At 40.0% G+C, this 21,597-nt stretch overlaps 1 protein-coding gene across 3 annotated transcripts in view; it reads right to left on the bottom strand.

The window, feature by feature from the left end:
- Positions 1-21,597, bottom strand: part of LOC134350663 (ATPase family AAA domain-containing protein 2-like) — an 82,560-nt gene that overhangs the window by 42,754 nt on the left and 18,209 nt on the right. For 2 of the 3 annotated variants that reach the window (XM_063056189.1, XM_063056168.1), the window contains exons 2-8: positions 18,499-18,665; positions 13,453-13,490; positions 12,768-12,845; positions 2,716-2,875; positions 2,504-2,612; positions 1,901-1,994; positions 1,196-1,291 (exon numbers count right to left, since the gene is read on the bottom strand). In XM_063056189.1, coding sequence (XP_062912259.1) covers positions 1,196-1,291; positions 1,901-1,994; positions 2,504-2,612; positions 2,716-2,875; positions 12,768-12,845; positions 13,453-13,490; positions 18,499-18,665 — 742 coding nt within the window. The remainder of the gene's footprint in view (positions 1-1,195; positions 1,292-1,900; positions 1,995-2,503; positions 2,613-2,715; positions 2,876-12,767; positions 12,846-13,452; positions 13,491-18,498; positions 18,666-21,597) is intronic. The other variant, XM_063056178.1, reaches the window with a different exon arrangement.

The following is a 21,597-nucleotide window of genomic DNA, read 5'->3' as shown; positions in this document are numbered from 1 at the left end:
TTTCACAACAGCTTTCCTTTGGCATAAATAGTAGTGCTGGAAAGGGGCAGGGGAGATTCGGGATGTTAGTGAGATGAAGCAGTTCAGTTCAAAAGTTCAAAGTACATTTGAACCTTCAACTTTGAGATTTGTCTTCTTGCAGGCAAGCCACAAAACAAAGAAACTCAAACACACCGTTAAAAAAACACTCAAAGACCATCAAACACCCAATGCGTGAAAAAAGAACAAATCCTGTAAACAATAAAAATGTAAACAAATAACACACAGAATATAAACCGGAGCCAGTTAAGCACTGGAGCCCGTCCAGGAGCCCAATGACGGCAGGCCACAGTACAGAGCCAGTTCAGCACTGCAGCAGGTCCAGCCTGATGGCTGCAAGCCAAAGCCATGATGCCAATTCAGTGCAGCAGGCAGTCCAGGAGTCCGATGGTTGCAAGCTACAGCCATGGAACCAGTTCAACATTGAGGTGAGTAAAGTCCCTCACAGTAGTGAGCTGAACACCAATTTCCCCTCTGCCTCAGCATCTGGATCTTTAGATGAGACTCGAGCAACTGGTTCTCCCTAGAGCAGAAGAGATTAAGGGGATATAACAGAGGTGCATAAAATTATGAGGGGTATAGAATAGGTGTTCTGCAGGGAACTTTAAGACAACACCAGAGGACAGAGATTTAGGGTAAGAGAAGAGATTCAAAGGAATGTGAGGAGACTCAAGAGAATGTTGGAATCCAGAGCAACAGTCTGCTACAGGAACTCCATAGGTTGAGCAGGGGTGTGGTGTGGGGAGTATGGGCAGGCAGAGCAGAGAAATGTCAATGTTTCTGGTGGAAAAGCTACCCCAGGACAAGAGAAATGAGAGGACCTCCCTCATCTAGTGAGTGGCAAGTGCCTGGAATGCACTTATAGCGAATACTGAAGCTGTGTTGAATTTAGGAAATGAGCTCCTGAATTACCGAGGCAAAGTGCTGGGCAACTGAATTAACAAGGGAACCGCCCCTCGCGTTAGCACGGACAAGTTAGACCAAATAGACCATTCCACGCTGTAAATGATTCATTTCAGCAGCCAAATCAGAAATATATTAAAAGATCAGAAAAGAAGAAGCCAAAGCAAGTACACATTCCCTTGGGAGAAAGCAAACAGGGAAAAGATTAAAAGTAGACTGGTGTTGGACAACATCAGATGTAAAGCAGACATACCCGGAGCTTGGTACTTCTCAATAGTTTTTCTTTGGCGTAAATAGTAGCGCTTTGGAGTGCCCTCTTCACCATCCTCTTCTCTATCTTCAATTTCCTCTATGATTAAAGATTGAGACATAATTATTCATTAAGTAAAATTTTCTGAAAGTAAGCAAATAGCCAACTCTTTCAAAAAGTCTCTATGCAGCCAGTTATTGTGGTGGAACATTACAAGGCACTTCATAGAAGATTTATTGAACAAAGTCTGAAATCAGGCTTTTAAGAGCATACAAAGCCATCAAGAGGATTTTCAAACAAAACTAAATACTTAAAAATTATTACATAACTAGATGGTAGTCTAACTCAAACAATGGGAGATGCATGAAAGTAACTAATTCAAATTAGGCATAATAATACACAGAATATAAAAACATACAGGTATTGTACAACACAGTTTTAACCGCATATAGTACTATTCACAAAGACATTAGACACTAGCCTATAGAAGATAGATAGAAGCCTATAACACAAGTCTTGGTAATTCAGTCTGTTGTAATTAATGTACATTGTGATTCTTTAAAACTTAACTAATTCAGTCCCACTCATTGATGGCACTTTAGGCACAAGGACTTTAGTTGCACTTTGATGCAAAATGTGTTAGAAAAATAGAAAGGTTTCTTCAAAAGGAAGTCACAGGATTGTTTATGCTTGACTAGTGTCCCTTACCAGCACTACCATCTTCATGATACTCTGAGGTTTCTTCATCTATTGTTTGAGTTGTTCTTTTCTTTTTCACACATGAAAACACATCCAGATTCTCCTTCACAAACAGGAAAAGGACAGTATCAATGGAACACCAATGCAAAACTTTAAGAGCTTTACCCGTCTGAGGGGACCACATTTGGCCTCACTCAGTTTTACACCTTGGTTAAAACAAGAGAGCTTAAAAAGTGGTCAATGGAAAAGAAAGGCATGCATATCTGAAGTACTTTTCATAACCACTTCATGGTAATCCAAAGCATTTCAGAGCCACTGAAGTGTCTGAGCTGCAAGGTTGATTGTAATGTAGGAAATAAGACAGCAAATTTGTGTACAGCAAACTCCCACGAATGCAACCAGATGATCTGATTTATGTCACTGTTTGAGGAATAATTGCCAGGGCAACAGAATAACTCTCCTACCATTCTTCCAATAAATAAATACATCACTGGGAGAATATTTACATGCAAATCAGAAAACCACCTGGACATCATTTAAATCTCAATAATAAAGTTTTTTCTCAGTGCAACACAGGAGTAAAATTATGCATTGCTCAAAGTATAAACCTACCTCCTCTTCTTCTGTATCGTTGAGTACTCTTAAATTCTCCAATTCTCTCATTCTCTTACGACGCAGTTTCTTCATGTCATCCATTTTCTGCAAAACTGCTTCAGCAGTGCTGGTCAATGTTTAGAATGAAAAAAAAAGTTTCTGGTTACAGACAGCAATAGGTCAATTCCTAATAACTGAATCTTAAGCACAAAGATTTTCTCAGCTCTTACTTTGTGATCAATTTATCAAAGAGCACAGATTGGTTTAAAGTGTTGTAGCGATTTCTTCGGAGCCGACAACTGCGCCGCACCTCTGTATCAGTACCACCTTCTTGCACACTATTCACCTCCATTTTTGATCTGCGGCACTGGACTGATCGGGTGTTGGGAGCTGTATTCATTGGAAAGAATAGCATGCATTACCATTAACCATGCTCAACATATTTCATTAACAACTTGTCTTACAGAACCACCTATGATGCAAAGTACACCACAGTGCACCAATAAGGAAAGTCAAAGAAAATTAATATAAACTTTAAAAGCAAAAAAACCAAGAAAATTGAAGTGGGGAAACAATTTTATGCAAGATTAGATTAGTGCAAGGATTTTAAAGAGATCAATTAAAACAGAATTCAATACACAAGTTTGGTTACTGTGCATGCATGGGTATGTGGAAAGTGAGACAAATAGTGTTGATGAAAAACAGGCTCAGATAGAAGTATGACATCGTGATAACAGAAATTGCGAAAAAAGACAGAACTAAGCATTAAATATTTCTAATTACAAGGCATATGGGAAGTATGGGAAGGAAAGAAACAAGGAAAAGAAGTGTTAATTAAAGAAATTCCAACGCTGGAGATAGAAGGTCAAAAGAGGGGTCAACAGAGCTGTGAAATAGTCAAACAGTAAAGGAAGCATTACAGTCTTGTGTGTGATCAGCAGTGAATGGAAATGATATAAAGCATCAAATATGCAGGACAACTGTCGAAGTACAAAAAAAAAGTAGTTACAGGGGGATGGGGGGTTGCTTTAATGATTCCAATGTAAACTAAGACCATAATAACGTTAAGAGCAAAGGGTGAAGAATTTCTAAAATGGGTGATGGTTATTTTTCCAGGGCACTTAGTTTTTCATCCACAGTAGTCAGATGTGGTTCTGGAGTCTGAAGTAGGTCAAATGTACTCAGCTATGCGAAGGAGATAATGATTGAACCCACAGGAGGGGAAAAAAAAGGAACAAAATTGAAAGTAATTCATCAGTGGAAATCAATTTTAATGAAATGAGTGGATCTAGTTAAGTTTGAACCAAACACTGGCAGGCAAAACTGTAACAGAACAATGGGCTGGCTGCCTGCAAGGAAGAGAAGATTAAGAGAGAACTGTGGTACTTCCCCAAAACAAGCAAATGGAAAACAAGCAGAGTTCTCTAAAAAAATAAACTGCTAATATAAAGCAAGATTAAACTGCATATGACATATAGGACTACAAAAACTTGGAAGAACCAGGCTGATTCAAAACAATGCTAAGAGTAAATGGAAAATTAAAAAGAGAAACAAAGAATGCACAATAAAAAAAAACTTAGTTGATAAAATAAATGGGAACTGAAGAGTTCTATTGGTATAATAAAGCACAAAAGGCTGGAATATAGAGGAATGGAACCCATAAAGTACATAAATGGGCACTTTCACATGCATACTAAGGACACTATTAAGGCACAAAATGTGAACTTTGCATTCTATATCAGGGACTTGGCTATTTCCAAAGTAACTGTGATAATTGAGATAGTGATAGGAGACAGTTGAATACCACATGTTAGCACAGGATCGGATAGAAAAGTCACCAAAACAATTTGAGTTCTGAGGGAAGTATGGGAGGAAACAGCAGGGATTCTAGTCAATATCTACCAATGTTCTTAGAATATAGGATTAATGCAAGAGGATTCGACATGAGCAGATATTACTCTCCTTTTAAAATGGGAGCAAGGATAAACCCATAAACTGTAGGCCAGTCAGCTTAATTTCAGTAGATGGAAAAAATTGATGCAGAATGGGATTGAGAGTTGGCTGAAGAAAGATGAACAAGGCAAGCATGGATTTGTTGAAGCCAAACCATGTTTTTTGATTAGGTAGTATATAGATTTGATAAAATGCAATGGGCTTCAGGAAAGCTTTCTGATCAAGTACTTCAATAGGCTTATCAGCAAGCTATGCAATATGGTATACGTAAATGATACAGACAGTGTGAGGCTGAAACTGATTAAGTAACAGGTGAATGACTGTTTGTCAGACAAGAGGAAGTTAAATAGTAGCCATCAGTATTGGGAACCCCTCTCCCCACCCCCGCCATATTAATGACTTGAATTCAAGGCCACAAACCATAGTTCTAAATTTGCAGACACTGAACATAAATAGGCTAGTGGAAGGGTCAGAAGCATAACAGATGAAGCTCAACGCAATAAAGTGCAAGGTGACATCTTCTGTAGGAAGAATAAGGCACAGTATAAATGATACTGTTCTAAAAGGGGTGCACAGCACAGGATCTGGTGGTACGTCTGAATAAGTCATTGAAAATAGTAGGGCAAGATAAGAACGCTGTTAATAAAGCATACAGTTTTGGGATTTATTAACTGTAGCAGAATCTAAAAGCAGGGAAGTTATACAATGATAAAACATTGGTCCAGCCTGAGCTGGAGCATTGAGCTCAATATTAGTTACTACATTATAAATAGAATGTGAAGATATTCAAGAGAGTCCATGAAAGAGTGAAAATGGATCCCGGATGGAGAAATTACAGGTATATGGACAGATTAGAGAAGTTCGGAGTCTTTGAAGAGAAAACAGAGTGAAGATTAAATATGTATACAACGTGCGGGGCCTGGATAGAACATTCAGTGGCAACTGATGCCTTTGGTGGTGTAGTCAAGGACAAGAGGTCACAGGTATGAAGTGGATGAGAAATAACTGACAAGAATAATAATTTTATACAGATATGGCTGGAAACCTGGAACACAATGTATGCAGATATGAGGCAGGTTCCATTATGGTCTTCAAGAGAAAACTGGATGCAGAGGGAAAAATATGCAACGCTGAGGGGAAATAGGCAATAGTGTAACTGGAACATCAGTGCAGAGTTGATGGGACAAATAGCCTCCTTCCCTTCTGTAATTATTTTATGAATTGTGTTCATTGACCTACCATATCTTCTCATTCAGCAACCGAAAAATGTAAGAATTTCATTATGCTCAAATTTCATGGCATCCTCTTCCTATCCAGTTATCTCTTTCAATCCTTAAGTCTTTATTTTACTCTCTACCCACCTTTCACCCAAGCCTTGTAAATGTATTCCTAAGCCTTTCCACCCTTCTAACTGTTACGTTTTGTAATTTCAAAACATTAAGCTAATTCAAAGGAGACCAAGAGAGCTGAGAGATGTGGGTCTTAGCTTGTTCTTCATTTTAGTGAGGTGCGCACATATCACGTGGTAGCATGATGCATGCAATTCACCGATTTATACACAACCTGTAATGAATTATTTAAATAAACATGAATACTTAATCAAAATATATATACATTCACACAGTTTTCCTTTCTTGGTGAGGTGCGCACACATGACGTGGTGGAGTAATGGCGTATGCCATTCACGTACTTCTTACATATAACCCATAACGAATTGTGCAATCAAATAAAGAATGCTGAATCCAACAACATATTTCAATATTACTCAAATATTACAGAAATATTAAATACACAACACTCCTCCCTGCTTAGCTATGAACTCCAACTCAATATGGAATGCATTTCAACTATATGCTATATAACTACCATAGACATCCACAGCAAAGTAAATTTTAAATATGCCATTCAGGCCTAAAGATTTAACCTCTGTGGAGGAACTCTTACTCATGGGAGCATCTTGGTCTCAAGAAGGTACATTTAGTTCACTGGATTAATACTAGAGTATTAATCGTTATTCTGCTCCCTTTATAGAAACATAGAAAACCTACAGCACAATACAGGCCCTTCGGCCCTCAAAGTTGTGCTGAACATGTCCCTACCTTAGAAATTACTAGGCTTACCAATAGCCCTCTATTTCATCTCCTCTGTACCTACTCCCCAGCACCATAAACCTGTGTCCTCTTGTGGCAACCATTTCAGCCCTGGGAAAAAGCCTCTGACTACCCACACGATCAATGCCTCTCATCATCTTATACACCCCTGTCAGGTCACCTCTCATCCTCTGCTACTCCAAGGAGAAAAGGCAGAGTTCACTCAACCTATGCCCCCCAATCCAGGCAACATCCTTGTAAATCTCCTCTGCACCCTTTCTACGGCTTCCACATCCTTCCTGTAGTGAGGCGACCAGAAATGAGCACAGTACTCCAAGTGGGGTCTGACCAGGGTAGGGTCCTATATAACTGCAATATTACCTCTCGGCTCCTATATTCAATTCCACGATTGATGAAGGCCAATACACCATACGTCTTCTTAACCAGTCAACCTGCGGAGCTGCTTTGAACGTCCTATGGACTCAGACCCCAAGATCCCTCTGATCCTCCACACTGCCAAAAGTCTTACCATTAATAGTATATTCTGCCAACATATTTGACCTACCAAAATAAACCACTTCACACTTATCTGGGTTGAACTCCATCTGCCACTTCTCAGCCCAGTTTTGCATCCCATCAATGTCCCGTTGTAATCTTTGACAGCCCTCCACACTATCCACAACACCCCCAACCTTTGTCATCAATGATCTTATCTCTCTTCCTGGTTTTCACATGCATAACATCAACTGATGAATCCTCTGTTTTCGTATCTCCACAGACTCCTTCCTTTTTGTTCTTCCATTCATCCAGCAGGGCATCTACTTTTACAAGCAGCTTTTTTTTTTAAAAAAAAGTGTCCACCTTGAAATTCATGTAACAACTTCAGTGCATGCAGCTAGATTCTGGTTCTTTATACTCCCAAAAGCCAAATGCTTGCAACTTTCCTGGAGCTCCTTGACCATCTTCCAGTTTAAAACCAAGCCACATTTTGCACATCAGAAGCTTTCACAGATATGTTGCCACAAAATCTGTTGTAGTCAGAGCATGCTTTTGTCACTTTCACAACTCCCCTGAGCAGCATGATCCTTCGTTGGTCCAATACGCTTTCCAACCAGAGGCACAGATATTGGCATCAACAGCTGCTTGCCCTCTGTTGGGCAACAGTTCATGGTGTACAGCATGGAGACATTTGTGGCACCATCCAGTACCTTTCTTAATTCACTTTCAGTTGACTATTGCAGGGTTGTGTATGGATCTCCAATCAGGTTGTAGCTGTCTCAGACAATCATGGCCGCATAATGCTGGCCTTCCTGTTTTTACCACATTCAAGCTCAATGTGGTTTGTTGGTTGTTGTATTTCACTTTTACAAATGCCATTCCCACAGGAGTTACATTTACTCCAATATACGTTCTTAGTTGGATAGCTGCAGGCTTCAGTTCAGTATTTTTGAAAAACCATTTAAAGTCATTTTATGGACTAGCTCAAACAGCCGAGCCAGTGTCCAATTCCATTTTAATTAATTTGCTGTTTACTTCTAGCATTAGCCATATTGCGTGACTATTATTAGTTTCCAGATTTTTCATCAACAGCATGCAGATTAGTATTCTTTTTGAAACTTGACTTCCAGTTTTTTCCCTCTTCTCCATGCAGACCATTTATTTTTGGTCTGCCCGACATGCTCCTTGTATGTACTCCACTTTGTTGCGTTTACTGCAAGTTTTGCCTTTAAACTTGCATTGATCTGGTGCATGTGAGCCCCTGCGCCAACGATAACACGTGTTCAGCCAGGTTGGCCTCCATCTGAATGTTTCAATTTTGTTCATGACTGCAGCTCAATTGCATCTGTCTGCAGTTTTCATTGATACAATAATTTCAACTGCTCTTTTAAATGTGAGTTATGTTTCAGTTACGAGCAGTTTTTGAATGCTTTCTTGCAAAGTTTCACAAACTAAATGATCTCTCAGTGCATCATTAAGGCCATTATCAAACTGACAATGCTCAGACAATCTCTTCAATTCAGCCACACACGCTGAAATGGATTCTCCTTCCTATTGATTCCGCTTATGAAACTTAAGTGTTTTGCGATCAACAATGGCTTTGGTTCTAAAAGTAGCTGCATTACTTTCACAATATCAGCAAAGCTAATTTCTGCTGGTTTGGTTGGAGCAGCAAAATTGGTACTCTTTTCTCATTGGCTATTTCATTTGTTTTGAAACCGTGTTCAATTAGCTCAGTATACACAAGTTAGGTACCCATTGAGCAATCGAACACATCAATCTTTCCGATGTAGCCAGCCAGTTCTGCTCATTTAAAAAAAATTATCACCCCTCTCGTACCCACTGCTCATGAACCCATAATTCTTCCATTTTCTGCCTTTGTAAAGTAACTCTATTGTATCTTCCCTTCTGAAGATGTACTGCACTGCTTTTTAAAAAAAAATAAACTCGACCATTCTTTTTTAAAACTCGGACATCTCACTGTGCTTCAACAGGTCGGTAGCCATCTGGGGTTAGTTTTAAAACTATGTCACCAATGTTATGTTGGGCAACTTCAAAATGTTAAGCTAATTCAAAGGAAAACAAGACAGCAATCTTTACTTTAAGCAAGGCACACACATCACGCAACTGCAAGATGACATACAGTTGCAAGAAAAAGTTTGTGAACCCTTTGCAATTTCCTGGATTTCTGCATTAATTACTCATGAAATGTGGTATGATCTTCATTTAAGTCACAATAATAGACAAACAGAATCAGCTTAAACTAACACAAAGTACTCCTCTTCAATACTGAGTACGCCATTTAAACAATTATAGTCTAGGTTCAAAAAAGTACGTGAACCTCTGGGGAAATGCCTTCTACAAAAGCAATTTGGAGTCAAGTGTTCCAATCAATGAATGCTGAAGAGGTGAAAAAGAACCCAAGGGTAGCAGCAAAAGACCTGCAGAAATCTCTAGAACTTGCTAAAATCTCTATCCATGTGTCCACTTTAAGAAAAACGCTGAACAAGAATAGTGTTCATGGAAGGGCACCTCAGAGGAAACCACTGCTCTCCAAAGAAAAAAAAACAACATTGCTGCACATCTCAAGATTGCAAAAGACCACCTGGATGTTCCACAACACTTCTGGGACAATGTTCAATGAACAGATGAGACAAAGTTGAACTTTTTGGCAGAAATGCACACTGCTATGTTCGGAAGAAAAATGGCACTGTACAACATCAGCAAAACCTCATCCCAACTGTGAAGCAGGGTGGAAGGAGCACAATGGTTTAGGGCTACTTTGCTGCCTCAGGACCTGGACAGCTTGCAATCGTCGAGGGAACAGTAAATTCATAATTGCATCAAGAAATTGAAAAGCAGGGTAGCTCCATCACCTGAAACTTAATAGAAGTTGGATGATACAAGACAATGATCCAAAACACAAGAGTAAATCAACAAAATGGTTTATAAAGAAGAAAATTTGTGTTTTGGAATGGTCTAGTCAGAGTCCAGACTTCACCCAATTACAATGCCCTGAAGAGGGCTGTTCATGCAAGGTATCTCAGAAATATCGATGAACTGAAAGTTTTGTATGGAGGAATGGTTGTGCGAGTCTGATCAGCAGCTACAGGAAACATTTGGTGGAGGTTATTCCTTCTAAAGGAGGTTCTACTAGTTATAAAATACAGGTTTCCCCCGCTATCCGAAGGTAGAGCGATCTGATGAAATGGTTCGTGAGCCAGAATGTCATAAGATGAATAAGCAATTACCATTTATTAATATGGGAAAAATTTTTGAGCGTTCCCAGACCCAAAAAAAAACCTACAAAATCATGCCAAATAACAAAACCTAAAATAACAGTAACATATAGTAAAAGCAGGAATGATATGATAAATACACAGCCTATATAAAGTAGAAGTACTTTTCTACACTGTCCAGTGCAGCGAAAATCCCATGGCAGCACTCTCGGCAGAAACACTCTCTCCAATAACCTTTAAGCTATGAAGCTGCCAAATCATATCATACCAAATAACACAAAAATACACAGCCTATATGAAGTAGAAATAATGTACGTACAAGTAGCCAAACTCACTATTGCCGTATTTATTGTTGATGGTTCGAAGCCTTTAAAATCGTTCACTGCTTCGGGACATAGTTTCCTCCAAACACCATTTCTCATCGAGACTGTTAGCCTATCGAGAGCATCTCCAATGTTGGCGATTGCCAGTTTTATATTGTAGTCTTTCCAGATCTCTCGCAAAGACGCTTCGGAGTTGCCCTCTGTCAACAGCACTTACAATAAAACACATCACATTTTGCGTATAGTAAGCCTCAATTGTGGCTATTAGGCCTTGATCGCATGGCTGCAGCAACGATGTCGTATTCGGCAGTAAGAATGTAACACGTATGTTACTGCCATACTCAGTAATGGCAGGCGGATGAGCAGCACAATTATCGACAATCACAAGACACCTATTATCGAGATTATTTTCTCTACAGTATTGTTCAACAAAAGGACTAACGTATCCACTCATGTACTCAGAAAAAAGCACTTGGGTATTCCAACCACTTGGATGTGAACGGAACACAATGGGAAGTGTTTTCTTATCAACGCCTTTAAGTGCCCTCGGATTTTCTGAATGGTACACTAGTAGAGGCTTAGTGGCACTAATAATAGGCATCAGGGTAAACCTGTCCTTCGATGCCTTGTGTCCCTCAGCCTGCTTTTCTTCTATTGAAATAAATGTCTTGCTCAGCAATTTTTTCCAATAAATTGCAGTTTCGTCACAGTTAAACACTTGCTCATAAGAATAACCACCTTCTGTAATTATTTTCTTCATTTCTGCTGGGAACTTTTCGGCAGCTTCAGTATCAGCTGAAGCACTCTCTCCAGTAAACGTTACACTATGAAGCTGCCCTTGCCTCAGAAACCGATCAAGCCACCCATGACTACCTTTAAATTCCACTTTCGCAACACTTTCATCACCATCGTCCAGTGCTTTCTGTTTCAGCTTATTAAAAAGAGGGACTGATTTCTCCTTAAGTATAAGAAAACTTAACAGAACACCACACTTTGTACACCCATCAATCCACTCAAGCAATAGGCTTTCCATTTTATCCATCACTGGATGCCGACTAAGAGAGACCACTTTGCTATGAGCAGAACCAACAGTAACATCGGCAGCTTTCAAAATTCTTTCTCTCTGCGTATAATAGTGCGAATGGTGGACGCAGGCAAGTTCAATGCGCGGACAATGTCCTTACTTGGTTCACCATGATCGAAACACTTAATTATGTCTAGTTTTATGCTAAGTGCAACACCCTTACGAGCTCTGTTAAGCTTTTTGGATACCTTAGAACTCATCTTGCTAACGGATATACAAAATAAATCAAGATAAAGCACGTGTTTAAGCAATGGCAGCTAGAATGCAGCTCCAGGGGAAGAGCTTGGCTGTTCGGGCGCGCTATGCCTTTTTTTGGAACAGTGAAAACACCTTCTGTTAGCGAAAATAGGTAACTAATGTAGGTCTTTCGTAACAGCGAGGTGTCGTAAAGCAAACGTTCGGAAAACAGGGGCCACCTGTACAAGATTTCACATACTTTTTCCAGCCTGGACTGTGAATGATTAAACAATATGTTCAATAAAGACATGAAAAGTACAGTTGTTAAAGACATGAAAAGTACAGTTGTTTGTGTGTTATTAGTTTAGGCAGATTGCATTTGTCTATTATTGTGACTTAGATGAAGATCAGACAGTTTATGAGTAATTTTGTAACTGTATGCAACTCAGTGATACATATAACCCTTAATGAAGGATCACACACAGTCCACCAGAAATCTAGAATGCAACAAACTCAGAAGCTGCTTCCTTGTCTGCTGACCATTTTCACCACACACTGCACAAAATTTTATGCCATGTCACTGATTGAAATGCTGAAGCCACCCTTCACTGTAATCACACTCATAATCAGTCCTAATTCTTCATGAAATTATTTCAGTTTTCCTTCATCTCCTGACAGTTCTACACCATCGCTGATGCAGAGTTTAAAACACTTTGAGAACTTTATCTAGTTGTGAACATCTTTCATTGTTTTCCTTATGCACATCTGTTTATCTGATTCGCTGTCAGCAAAGAACTAGAGCAACTTTTCTATTTGTTTCTTTATATCATAAACTGTGGCAGAGCAAATGTTATACAAGTTGTCAATGCTTTTCACAGACACACCACTGTTGAGATTTTTCCAGAACTTTCACCTTACCTTGTGCAGATAACGTATGGTGTTTGCGATTTACACCATGTGAAGCACTTCCTTTATTCATTGAAGACATGACTGGGGCTAGATTGACACAGGTTATAAAGATAAATGCAGAATAACAGGAATGACTTAAAGACTGTACCAACAGCTAATTCTGCTAAAGGCACCACCAAAACAGTGGTGACGGGGGGGGGGGGGAGAGGGTGTGTGTGTGTGTGTGTGTGTGTGTGTACACACACACACACACACACACATCTCCATGTAATCACTTAAAAAAAAAGCTCTTACTCAAAAATGATTATTTAGATGTATTATTACATCCATCTTCTCCTGACAAGTGCCAAATGTATTATTCCACTCAGGAGATGCACTTCAGCACCATTTGTTAAATTGAAGTTTCCAAATTAGACAACAATGACTTGTACTTTTAAGTTAACGAATCACACAGTTTTATAATTTTGCTAAGAATCTTTGAGCAATGTAACATGCTATCACTCCCAGTATTTTCAGGTTGAATAAAAAAAAAAGTCCCAAATGGAATTTTAAAAAAGTTATTCTTTTAAAAAGAACTGGACATCAACTGAGAAAATTACCACATCATAGCATTGCAAAAGATAACAATATCAAATTTTCAAATATACTTGGTTGCAATGAAAATACATAAAAGTTACTGGAAAAAAAAACTTACCTTTATTGCTACCTTTTACTTTTAGCCTTACTGATTGTCTGCAAAAACAAAAAGAGTTCCGATGTTTTCATTTCAGAGTTTGAATACATTTTGGAAGGGGAAGGGTGAAAGGGCCAGATGATACCAAGATTAGCTCACTACTTAAGATCTCTCATGGTTTCCACATTTCTGCAGTCCAACAATGAAGTGAATTGACTGAATCTTGCAAACAAGTCCCACACCTGTGCATGTAAAGAGTGGCGGAACCATCAACCACAGCCAGCAGAATAAAAGAACATAAGAATTACAAATACGTCATTTCACCCTTCGTGTCTGTTCTACCATTCAACAAGATCATGGCGCTGACCCTGTACACAGTTCTAACTTCCCCATATTCTTTGAGGTTACAAATTCCATCAACATTCTACCCCCCAGTTAGGAACTTCATCCTCATCTCAGTGGTAAACGGCTAAACCCCTATTTTACAATTGTGACTCCTCAGCCAGGGCAAACAACTTTTCTGAATACATCCCGAAAAGTTTTAAGAATTTTCATTAAGATCATATCTTATTCTAAACTTTATGGAATACAGGCCTAGTCGCTCTATTGGCAAACCCATCTCCTGCATTTACTGCACTTCTTCTACAGCAGTAGTCCCCAACCTGGGATCCACAGACCCCTCAGTTAATGGTAGGGATCCATGGCATTAAAAAAGGTTGGGAACCCCTGCTCTAAGACAAGTACACCCTCTTCTCAATAAGGAGTCCAAAATTGTCACAATACTCGAAGTGAGGTCTCAAAGTCCTATACAATCACACTAAGACACTGTTATTCCTGTACTCAAATTCCCTCATAATAGAGTACATGCCATTTGTCTTCCTAAATGGTTTAATATCCGCACGAAAAATTTTAGTTATGGGTGCAAGGGTACTTAGCACCCTTAGATTATAATTTTCTCATTTAAAAAATTCAACTTGTGTTTTGCAGACAACCTCACATTTTTCCACATTCTATTCTGTCCAACATATCCTGGCCACTTCACTGAACTTGATCACATCCCTTTAAACGCTCTTTAGAATTTCTTCCCCACTTCAAACCCACCTGCTCTGCATCATCAGCAATTATAAAATGCAATATTTGGCCCTCTCAGTCAAATCACTAATACATGTGAATAGGAGGCATCCAAACATCATCTTTGTACAGCCTGCAGACTTGAGAAAGACATTCATTTCTACTTTGCTTTATGTCTATTCATCAATTTTCAATACACGCTCATATACAACTCCTGACTCCACATTCCCCACACTTGATCAACTTCCCACATGGGACCTTATCAATAAGCCTTGTGAACAATCAATGCACCAGATTGACTGGTTCCACTTTATTGATTCTGCTAATAAGCTCCTCAAAGGACAAGCAGATTAATCCAATATAATTAATCTTTGATAAACCTATGCTAACTCCGCTCAATCCTATTTTTCTCTTTCCACAATATTTGTCATTATAAATTCCAGTATATTTCCATGAACAGACTAATAGTTTGTCTTCTTTTTCCAGATGGCAGGTCATACTACCTCCCCCTTCAATCTGCTGGAACTATTTCTGCACAAGTAGAATTTTGAAAGATGATCACTAATTTGTCCACAATCTTCATAGTCACCACTTTCAGTCTCAAATGCAAACAGTCCATGGATTTATCAATTTTCATTGTCATCAATTTGACTCAGGATTCTCAGATTTCAGAACTCAGGTCCATTACCATTGATTCATGGTATTTACAATAATGCAATGGTGCTCTCTAGTGGCAAGTTTAAATACACTGGTATCCCACTTAGCACTACTCCTAAGTAGTGTTTATTATAATACTTTTCGCCCTGTGCCTGAACAATCAGGTGCCTATGTTTCGTGTGGGAGGAGAAGATGGCAGCCGCCACTCCGGTGCTGATGTCTGTTATTTGTCAAGTAGTGTGCCGTACACAGTCCTGATTTGATGGAGACTGACGTGAGAGCACGGAGGAACATCTGGTGAAACTTCTGAAATGCCTGCTTCGCTGCTGCTACTGTGTGAACCAGAATCTCCGGAGAACGCCCAGAGTCCTCGGCTTTGCTTGTTGCTCGGCGGCCGGGGTGGAGTCAAAGTGCTCGGCAGAGGATGCAGCTCGGTGTCGGAGGCTCGAAGTTTTCGGACGGGCTCAGAGTCTGCTGCGGTCGGGTGCTTCCAATGGTGCTGCATCAGCGAGTTGGCGGCGCTTGGAGGTTCATGACAGGGAGAGTTTCTCCCTTCTGCCGCCTGCGTGAGATGATGGGTCTATCGGGACCTTGAGACTTTTTTTTTTAAACTGTGCCCATGGTCTGCTCTTTATTAAATTATGGTATTGCTTTGCACTGTTGTAACTATATGTTATAATTATGTGGTTTTGTCTGTTTTAGCCTTGGTTTGTCCTGTGTTTTCTTGTGATATCATTCTGGAGGAACGTTGTATCATTTTTTAATGCGTGCATTTCTAAATGACAATAAACGAGGACTGAGTGTCCTCATAATCTAATCTAACCCACAGTTTAGTTTTCCTGGAAGTCCATAGTTTCGTTTACTGTGGGCGTCACGTGTCCCCAATTTCGTTACTGGGAGTCCACAGATTCGTTTCTATGAGCGTTACCTTATGATGTATGCCGACGGTATAAAAGAAATTTGGGCATAGTGCTGAGAAGGAGTCGAAGGAAAGAGAGAGTAAAGATCGCAGGCTTCCAGCTATCCAGGATCAGCTCACGATCAAGAAAGGTAAAGTCTAATGCTTACCCAAACCCAAGGGCAAACAACAGGAATTCTGTAGATGCTAGAAATTCAAGCAACGCACAAAATTGCTGGTGAACGCAGCAGGCCAGGCGGCATCTCTAGGAAGGGGTACAGTCGACATTTCAGGCCGAGACCCTTCGTCAGGACTAAATGAAGGCAGAGCTAGTAAGAGATTTGAAAGTGGGAGGGGGCGGGGGAGATCCAAAATGATAGGAGAAGGCAGGAGGGGGAGGGATGGAGCCAAGAGCTGGACAGGTGATTGGCAAAGGGGATATGAGAGGATCATGGGACAGGAGGTCCGGGGAGAAAGACAAGGGGGGGGGAAACCAGAGGATGGGCAAGGGGTACAGTCAGAGGGACAGAGGGAGAAAAAGGAGAGTGAGAGAAAGAATGTGTGTGTAAAAATAAATAACGGATGGGGTACGAGGGGGAGGTGGGGCATTAGCGGAAGTTAGAGAAGTCAATGTTCCACACATTTTAATTCCACATCCCATTCCCATTCTGACATGTCTATCCACGGCCTCCTCTACTGTAAAGATGAAGCCACGCTCAGGTTGGAGGAACAACACCTTATATTCCGTCTGGGTAGCCTCCAACCTGATGGCATGAACATTGACTTCTCTAACTTCCGCTAATACCCCACCTCCCCCTTGTACCCCATCTGTTACTTATTTTTATGCACACATTCTTTCTCTCACTTTCCTTTTTCTCCCTTTGTCCCTCTGACTATACCCCTTGCCCATCCTCTGGTTCCCCCGCCCCCCGGCTTGTCTTTCTCCCCGGACCTCCTGTCCCATGATCCTCTCATATCCCCTTTGCCAATCACCTGTCCAGCTCTTGGCTCCATCCCTCCCCCTTCTGTCTTCTCCTGTCATTTTGGATCTCCCCCTCCCACTTTCAAATCTCTTACTAACTCTTCCTTCAGTTAGTCCTGACAAAGGGTCTCGGCCTGAAACGTCGATTGTACCTCTTCCTAGAGATGCTGCCTGGCCTGCTGCTTTCACCAGCAACTTTGATGTGTGTTGCCCAAACCCAAGGGATTGGGTTAATCAGCAGCACACTGTGCATTGTGGAGACGTGTCTGTCCTTCGTATGATCCACGGGTGTGGATTTCACGACAGTCATGTTGTGAAATCGCTCTTCGTGGACTTCGGGACAGTATTCCTCGGCTGGGATCTTCGGTAACTGTCTCTTCGTTCGCTAGCCATGGAATCTTTGGAATTTTTCGTGATTGCCTCATCGCTGCATTGTGAATCCACAAGTCTCTCCTCTCACCTATTTTGTGAATTACTGGGACTCTCTGAACTGCCACTTTAAAACTGTGCTTGAGTAAGATTTGTTAAGAACGGGTTCTAAGTTTGACTGTAAGGGAGCGAAAGATGCATAACACTTAACTTCTGTTTAAAAAAGTAATTTATTTCATTTTCTATATTTATGAGCAGATGTAAATAAATATAGTGGTTTTAATATTAAAACCCGACTCAGTTTGTCATCTCTTGCTGCTGGTACATTACGAAATCGTAACACATAGCCCTCCAGAGTTTTAAGACAGACATCTATTGGGATGCACACTGCTATGCCAGGAACCTGGCACAAATCCAGCTATGAATTGCCCTGTACTGTGATTCAGTGTGGAGTCGGGTCTGCCTGAGGGCTCAACTGGTGCAGCTGCTCATTACTGAGAATTGCATAACATGACTGTGCCTGGCCTTGAACTTGTTACTCAGGATCAAGGTGAACTCTGCAGCCAAACAAGGGAAAGGGGAGACCAGAGCTTCAATCACATGCAAGAGAAATGATGGGATGGACTGTAGAATGCCAGCAATCTGTTAACAAAGAGCAGAGATATCAATCGAACAATGGCCCACACTCACCCTGATGACCAAGATGCGGTCTTCAGCCCTGCTACCCCAGTACTCAGCAGATGCATCACTTGCCCAAGCCCCCCATCAACACCAGCCCTCACAGGCAGCTTCTCTACACCATTGCTAAATATACAACAGTAACCTGACACAGCAACATTCAAAGAAGAGAGCAACCAGTTTCCCCATTACCCAGTATCACATCACAGTAGCAGGAAAGGTAGGAGCTTGTAACAGCTTCTCATCACAGCAGTGCATTTGTAACTTTTTGCGCTGGGTCTATAAATGCCCTCATTCCTGGGAATCACCCTGTGTGTTAAGCAAAGTACCAAGTACATACAAAAAAATATAAACATTGCAGTGGAAAACCTGCAAGAGTAGAACAATCAAAGAGGTCAGAACAGTTGTGTACCTGATAAATGGCTGTTCCTCTAATCCATTATCACATGACTCTTCTGTGCTCTTCTCATTGCACTTCGAATCCAAGGAGGTGTCAGTTAGATGCAATCGACTGTTCCTCTTGAAAGCAGGGAACAGATTATCATTGCTGCTTTCCTCCACATTCCTAGATAAATATTTCTGTTAAAAAAGAAGTGGAACATTTGTCAAAAATATTTATTAACATTGTCGCAAGGTAGGCTATGAATTTATCTGCAAACCTGAGCAGTAATGGAGCACACAGCCTCAGTTCCAGATAATCCAGACGATCTTTTAAAAATAATGTACTCCATTGTAATACTTCAAAACTGACCTTTTCTTCAGGAAGAATATGGGAAAATAGTTAACAGTTCTAACAGATTGTCTCTAGTGGAGTCTTATGGTTTACCAATTTCTGCTTGTACATCAATTGTCCTCTTCCTATTCTACAACTTCCATCAAACTATCCTCAAAACAAATGTGACTACAGGAAAATAATTTCTGAAGGAGTTAGTCTGTATTCAAAAGAAAAGTTTATTTAATCAACACTTTAGTGACAACCTGATGAATTCTGGCTAAAAGCCATAGCTTTTCTATTGTTTGCTTTGCTCTGAAATCCATAGTTCACAGATGGCCTTCAGGCAATGAAAAAACATCTAGACTGTTTTGATGAGAATGACTTAGGAGTTACCCATGTTCTACATTTTCAACTTTGTTCTGAAAAACCAAACCAACCTTCACTTAATCATGTGTTAATTTCGTTTGGAGACATAAAACAAGTATTTTGAAGAAACAGAGGTGTAGGATGCAATGATTTACACCGTCCAGTATGCTCATCTTATCTGGTTGCAAGTACCATTATTCAAGTTCCACTGGAGAGACACTGCACAAGATTGAGGGAAGGGTGTCAGTAGAAGGGTACATTTTCAGAGACGCCATCTTTCAGAGATGTTGATCTTTTTATTGACTACCTTCTCTGAATGATATACAAGATTCCACAATACTACTTCAAGCATAACAGGGAAGTTTGGCCAATATTCAAATCGTTCAATATTACTAATAATCCTGGAATCTCATTACACACAAACCTAATACAGGACTTCCAACATGATAACACTTCAAAAGCACTTCATTGATTGCAAATCATCTCAGAACATTGAGGTAACAAATCCAAGGTCTTAGCAAAAGGCAGTGTATGGGGCTTTAAACTGAACAGTTAGAGAGAAGCAGTGTTTCAACAGCTTGCAGAAGTAGAGTGCAGGAGAGTTTACAGAAGTCTTTAGAATAAAGAACAACACAAGAAGTTTAGACAAGGGATAAGAATTTAACTTCAGGCAATGTGAAGACAAAATTCAGAAGGACAGTGAAAACAGGATTGAATGTGTTATATTTGGATGCACACAGCATACATAATAAGGTAAGTGATCTTGTAGCACAGTTAAAAAATGGCAGCTATGATGTTATGGGGATCACTGACTCATGGCTGAAAGAAGATCACAGTTGAGAGTCTCTAAGATTAAACCGGGAAATTATCAGCCAGTGAATGGGATGTTAATAATGGATAAATTACTAGAAGGTATTCTAATAGATGGATAGACAGTGTAATTAAGGATATTCAACTTGGCTTTGTGTGTGGCAAGCTGTGCTTAACCAATCCAATGGAGTTTTTTTTAAAAGAGGATATCAGGAATAAAGGAAAGCAATGGGTGCTGTCAACATGGACTTTAGCAAGGCCTTTGTCAAGATCCCACATGGGAGATTGGTCAAGAAGTTGCTTAGCGGTCAAGATGAGATAGTAAACTGGATTTGACACAGCAGTTGACAGTCACCTCTGACTGGTGGTGTGACACAGAGATCAGTGCTGGGTCTGTTGCTGTTTGTCATCTATATCAATGATCTTGATGACGTGGTAAACTGGATTAGCAAATTTGCAGAGGACACCAAGATTGGGGCATCATGGACAGGGAGGAAAGCTATCAAAGCTTGAAGCAGGATTTGGACCAGCTAGGAAAATGGGCTGAAAAACAGCAGGTGGAATTTAATTTATAGACAAGTATGAGGCGTTGCACTTCAGTGGGACCAACCAGGCTGTGTTTTACACAGTAAACGGTACAGCACTGAGGAATGCAGTAGAAGATTTCTTGGAATGTATGCGGGATGGTTTTTTTTGAACCAACATGTCGCGGAACCAACTAGAGAGCAGGCCATTCTAGATTGGGTATTGAGCTATGAGGAAGGGTTAATTAGCAATCTTATCGTGAGATAAGATTTTTGTTCTTTGTTTATTACTATAGTGGTTATTCTATAACTTATATAGAATATTTATCTCCTGTGAATAACATCATTTTCCCTTAGTTAACCTTTTGTTTTAACTTTTCCTTTTTCGTTGTCATTAATGATCTGATCCGACGGTCATTTTTAGTTATATGTTTCCTATTTTTGGTTTTCGCATAATTAAAATGGCGACTTGTCTTTCTTTTTCTATAATCTCCTTCGTTTTTTTTCGGGACACCATGCTTTTATGTTTCTTCTCCCCATAACCCTTTTTTCTTCTTTTGGAAGCGATTTTTTATTTACTCACTTATAATTAACTAATTATATGTACTGATACTGTTTTTTTTATTTCATATATTTACTATACTGTTTATTTTTTACATATATTAGTCTTCAGGAGGTCACCTATTTAACATATATTTTTGGAGTTGCCCCCTGCAGAAATGGGGTTAAAGTTAGTATTAGTTAGTGCTTTCTTCAGCCTTCTCTGGCTTAGTTCGGGGTTCTACTTGGGGTTGGGGGAGGGGGTAGTCTTTTTCTTTTCTAATTTTTTTTCTATTGGGCTGATTCAGAACTACAAAGATGTCCGCAGTGTCGAGATTTCCGGTTCCTCTCTAATCATGTATTCCTCTTCCGATTTCATGAGCTCACATTATGGTTAACCCCTTACTTACCAAAGAGTTAATTTTCAATTATGGCTCATACTATTAATTTTGTCTCTTGGAATACAAATGTTTAAACCATCCAGTAAAACAGAAAAAGATTTTCAAAGTGTTCCAAAGACTGAATGCTCATATTATTTTTGCACAAGAGACTCATG

The sequence above is a fragment of the Mobula hypostoma genome, chromosome 1, assembly GCF_963921235.1.
Source record: "Mobula hypostoma chromosome 1, sMobHyp1.1, whole genome shotgun sequence".
Taxonomy (NCBI): Eukaryota; Metazoa; Chordata; class Chondrichthyes; order Myliobatiformes; family Myliobatidae; genus Mobula; species Mobula hypostoma.
Note: the sequence above shows the minus strand (reverse complement) of the source record. Positions and strands in the feature narration are given on the sequence as shown.